A 5432-nucleotide genomic window follows, 5' to 3' on the forward strand; every position below is an offset into this window, starting at 1 on the left:
GGAGTTGAACGCTAGTTTTTGTGCCAGTTTGGGCGTTCAACTCTAGTTTTGGATTCTTTTCTGGCGCTGGACGCCAGATTTGGGTAGAAAGCTGGCGTTAAACGCCAGTTTACGTCATCAATTCTTGGCCAAAGTATGGACTATTATATATTGCTGGAAAGCCCTGGATGTCTACTTTCCAACGCAATTAGAAGCGCGCCATTTCAAGTTCTGTAGCACCAGAAAATCCACTTTGAGTGCAGGGAGGTCAGAATCCAACAGCATCAGCAGTCCTTTTTCAACCTCTGAATCTGATTTCTGCTCAAGTCCCTCAATTTCAGCCAGAAAATACCTGAAATCACAGAAAAACACACAAACTCATAGTAAAGTCCAGAAATGTGAATTTAACACAAAATCTATTAAAAACATCCCTAAAAGTAACTAGATCCTACTAAAAACATACTAAAAACAATGTCAAAAAGCGTATAAATTATCCGCTCATCAGTATTCAAGCATAAATCTAAAAGAAATACGTAAAATATGTATAAATTAATGCTAATTTCAATTGAGCATATGTTTATAATAGGCTTCTTCGAACTTATACCTTACTAATCATAAATCAATTAATTGTTAAAGTAGTGAAATAGGTAATACTGCAATCCGGACCATTAAATTAAGAGACACAATGTAAATTGTTTAAATAAAAGGCCAAATTTTCTCGTCAACATCATATTGACCTGGCCAGAAATATTCTGTCAGGAATCTACTGGCTTCACGTGGCATAGGATCTGATAGGTTTCTCACCATGACGAATCCAAACAGTGTACCCGGGAGGAAAGGGCCTAAGCAATAGGTGATCGTATACATCTTCTCTTGTTTGCATAAGTTGGAAACCACACTTTGGACACGAACATTTAATCATTCTATCTGACGATGCATTAGTAAAAGCAAAGTCTAAAAAATTATTCACTCCTTGCTTATATTATGTACTATCTCATGACTCTAAAATCCAGCTTTATCCATATCTAGTATATAGTTAAAAAAATTTCACAGTAATTATCAAAACAGACCCGTTATTGAAGAAATAAAGATTTAAGTAAGTAATGACAAAACTTTATCCATGCACCTAATGGTTTTGTAGATATCATGTTTATTTTCAATATTTGACAATGTAATTGAGAAAATTATCTACATTATATTATTAGTATTTAAAATGAGAATCTTACAAGTTAATTAGTTAAAATTTATTTCCTATTTTGAAATGTTTGATTATAGACATATTGACATCATATAGCTATTCAAATTGATTCTCTAAGAAAATTGTTATTTATCTAAGTAATTGTTACGGCCTAGCCCAAACATCACATGGACCGACCCGACCCACGAATCACCCGATCCGAACGGTCGGGTGCGAGGCGTTCAAGTACCGACTCGGACACACGTCCTAGACAGCTATCTACTACAGCTGTATGGAAAAGCTTTGAGGAAGGTGGGTTCTGCCCTTGTGGGACCCGCCTCTGACACGGTATATATAGGGAGGGTCCTACCCCTCCCCCAAGGTACGTCACATACCATTCTCTCACTTTTCGCCTGCACACTTGACTGACTAGAGCGTCGGAGTGTCTTTGAAGGTGACACCCCCTCTCCACACGAAGAGCTTGGGAAGCCGGTTACCCCTCTTCCCATCCAGCAACCCGGAACCAGGCGATTCCCCCTCTCATCAACTGAAGTACCAACCCGAACCGTCCGGTACCCGACATACCGTACATTTGGCGCCGTCCGTGGGGAAGCTTGAATGGACGTTGTACTGGACCCAGGAGGAACAGGCCGCGAGGCCGAGCGCAGAGGGGAAGCCTCCGTGGCTTCCTCCTGGGAGCGCACGAGGTCCCTTCCATGACGAACCTCACGATCTCAAGAAAGACGCCCCTTTGGGGGAACAGGCGACAACAGCGCCAGGATAATGCAAAAACTGTGTCACAGGATGCAGAACCTGGAGTGTCAGCTGGCAGATTAGGAACATCATCGACGAACTCCCGAATCAAGCTACTCCCGGTCTCTTCCGAGAAGTCACTCCCGGCGGACACCGAGCCCACGATCTGAACCCAAAAGTGCCTGGGAGGAAGGACACCCAAGAAGATGTCGCGACCCCATCATATACACCAAACGAGAAAGGAGACGCGACCGGGAGGACGGACGACGGGAAGATGGCAAGGGAAGACCAAGGAGAGCACAAAGACCCGTGATAATGGGCGCAACCCAATTCCATCGTTCCATCCTCGAGGTCCGGCTGCCAAAGCACTTTGACAAGCCAACGGACATGAGGTACGACGGAACACAAGACCCACAGGAAAATCTTACGGCCTTCGTGGCCAGAATGAACCTGGAAGGAGTGGGTGACGAGGTAAGGTGTCGCGCCTTCCCGGTCACTCTCGCGGGACCTGCAATACGGTGGTTTAACAGCCTCCCGCAGGACTCGGTGGCCAGGTTTTCAGATATTAGCCACGCCTTCCTAGCCCATTTTACTACCAGAATCGCAAAAGCAAAGCACCCGATCAATCTGCTCGGGGTGACGCAGAGGTCCGGTGAGCCGACCAGAAAATATCTTGACCGGTTCAACGACGAATGCTTGGAGATCGACGGGCTAACCGATTCGGTAGCTAGTCTGTGTCTGACAAATGGACTCCTGAACGAGGACTTCAGGAAGTATCTTACCATGAAGCCGGTGTGGACGATGCAGGGGATCCAAAGCGTAGCCAGAGAATATATCAACGATGAAGAAGTCAGTCAAGTCGTGGCTGCCAACAAACGGCAGCCCTCCTACAACCAACCTCGGCAGCACGGTGGTGGAGAAAGGCAGAAAGAGCACGCCAGAGATGGCGGACTGGGCAAGACGCCCAGGCCATCCCCTCGAGTCGAGAAGTTCACCAACTACACCCCCCTCACCGTCCCCATCATAGAAGTTTATTAGCAGATAGCCGAGAAGGGAATTTTGTCGAAGCCCCGACCTCTGAAGGACCGAACCGGGGGGAACAAGAGCCTCTATTGTGATTATCATAAGGGCTATGGACATAAGACACGGGACTGTTTCGACCTCAAGGATGCATTAGAACAAGCGATCTGGGACGAAAAACTGGCCGAATTCTCCCATCTCATAAGGGAGCCGAGAAGACGAGATCGCGACCGCGAGGGAGAGGACAAGACCCGCGCAGTAAAATGACGTCACGACCAAGACGACAACGAACAAGGCCTCACCATAGTGAACGTGGTAACAGCAAGAGACGCACTTCCAAGGTCGAAGTCGGCACACAAGAAAGATGCCAAAGTCCTGGCGGATTCCTCATCTTCCGCGCAAAGCCCCAAGAGGTCGAGGTCGCCACCGATCTCATTCAGTCTGGAAGACCAGTGGTTTGACGAAATTGCAGAAAGCCCTCCCATGGTCATCACGGCCAGAGTGGGAACCGGCCTCATCAAGCGCATCCTCGTAGACACCGGGGCTGACTCAAATATCATGTTTCGCAATGTGTTCGATGCCTTGGGTCTGCGGGACACCGACTTAAAGACCCACTAGCACAGTGTTGTAGGATTAGGCGGCCACTTCATCAAGCCAGATGGGATAATCTCCCTACCGATATCAGTAGGACTAGGACGGGAGCAAAGATCGGTAATGGCTGAGTTCGTGGTTCTGCGCGACTCCACAGCCTACAACATCATCCTAGGGAGGAAGACCATCAATGATCTTAGGGCAGTGATCAATACAAAGATGCTGGTAATAAAGTTTGTGGCTGATGACAGATCTGTGGGATCCATAAAAGGAGATTTGGAAACGGCAGTCGCCTGCGACAATGCCAGTCCCTCCTTAAGGAAGAAGTCCAAGGAAGCATCGGGGGTGTTCCTTGCCGACCTAGACGCTAGAGTCGAAGACAAACCCAGACCCGAGCCGGAAGGGAACTTAGAGAAATTCAGAGTCGGCGACACAGAGGAGAAGTTCACTTTTGTGAACAGAAACCTACCACACGACCTGAAGGAGCCCCTAATGGAAATGATCAGGGCTAACGGTGACCTGTTTGCTTGGACGCCAGCCGACATGCCGGGGATAGACCCCCAACTCATGTCACACCACTTGGCCGTCAAGGCGGAGGCTAAACCAATGGCTCAGAGGAGAAGGAAGATGTCACAAGAAAGAGCGGAGGAGGTGGCCAGGCAGATGGCCAGCCTCCATGAAACGGGATTTATTCGAGAACTCGACTACTCAACATGGCTGTCGAATGTAGTTCTAGTGAAAAAACACAATGAAAAATGGAGGATGTGTGTGGATTACTCCGATCTCAACAAAGCATGCCTCAAGGACTGCTACCCCCTACCCAACATTGATGCCCTCGTCGACGTAGCAGCGGGATATCGGTACCTGAGCTTTATGGATGCTTATTCTGGCTACAATCAGATACCGATGCACCGGCCTGATGAAGAGAAAACAGCATTCATAATGCCAGGAGGGATATATTGCTACAAGGTAATGCCGTTCAGCCTGAAGAACGTCGGGGCCACGTACCAAAGGCTAATAAACAAGATATTCAGTGACCTCATAGGCAAAACGGTAGAGGTGTATGTAGATGATATCCTTGCAAAGACCACACGGCATGAGGACCTCATAAGCGACCTGGAAAATGTGTTCGCTTCTCTCCGGCAACACGTCATGAGGCTCAACCCACTCAAGTGTACCTTTGCCATGGAAGCAGGAAAGTTCCTAGGGTTTATGATAACCCAAAGAGGGGTGGAGGCCAACCCTGAAAAGTGCCAAGCAATACTCCAAATGAAGAGCTCAGGCTGTGTCAAGGATGTTCAGAGGTTGTCAGGAAGACTCACCGCCTTATCCCGTTTCCTCGGAGCGTCGGCTGCCAGGGCGCTACCATTTTTCAACCTTATGAAAAAGGGGATAGCGTTTGAATGGACCCGGGCATATGAGGAAGCATTTAAGCATTTCAAAGAGATCCTCGCAACACCACCTGTCCTCAGGAAGCCCAAGGTCGGAGAACCACTCTACCTGTACCTAGCCATAACGGACTCAATAGAAAAGCGGCTCAACAGGGATAATGCTTGGTGAGCCACTAGTTTTTTTTTAACACTCTTATGACTCATTTTTAAAAATATAAAAAACTTAAGTTTTTTTAATTTGAAATTTAGTTGAGGTTTTGAGTTTTTTGTTTTCAATATTTTTTGTTTATTTAATTTGGTCTCTCTAATGGAATCCATAATCGAAATTATACTAAGTTATGTTGTTATTTTTAATTGAGTTTATGCAGTTAAATTTGGTACCTGTTCATACCCTGGGTCAAGATGTCCGACCCGAGATGTTTAGCGACAAGTCGACCGACCTCTTCAGGTCAGACTATCCGACATCTTCTCAAAGAGCTCGGCCAATGACCGACCTCTTCACAAAGAGCTCGGCCAAAATG

The 5432-nt window shown here is 47.0% G+C and overlaps 1 protein-coding gene across 1 annotated transcript; it reads left to right on the forward strand.

Moving 5' to 3' along the window:
- On the forward strand, nucleotides 2297–2947 carry LOC107606882. The gene has a single exon (XM_016308890.1). It carries the CDS (start codon nucleotides 2297–2299, stop codon nucleotides 2945–2947), a length of 651 nt encoding a protein of 216 aa, XP_016164376.1.

Source organism: Arachis ipaensis, chromosome B07, assembly GCF_000816755.2.
Source record: "Arachis ipaensis cultivar K30076 chromosome B07, Araip1.1, whole genome shotgun sequence".
In the NCBI taxonomy this organism is placed as follows: Eukaryota; Viridiplantae; Streptophyta; class Magnoliopsida; order Fabales; family Fabaceae; genus Arachis; species Arachis ipaensis.

Coding starts and splice junctions, on each gene's coding strand:
- LOC107606882 (XM_016308890.1), top strand. CDS start 2,297: ATGAGGTACGACGGAACACAAGACCCACAGGAAAATCTTACGGCCTTC.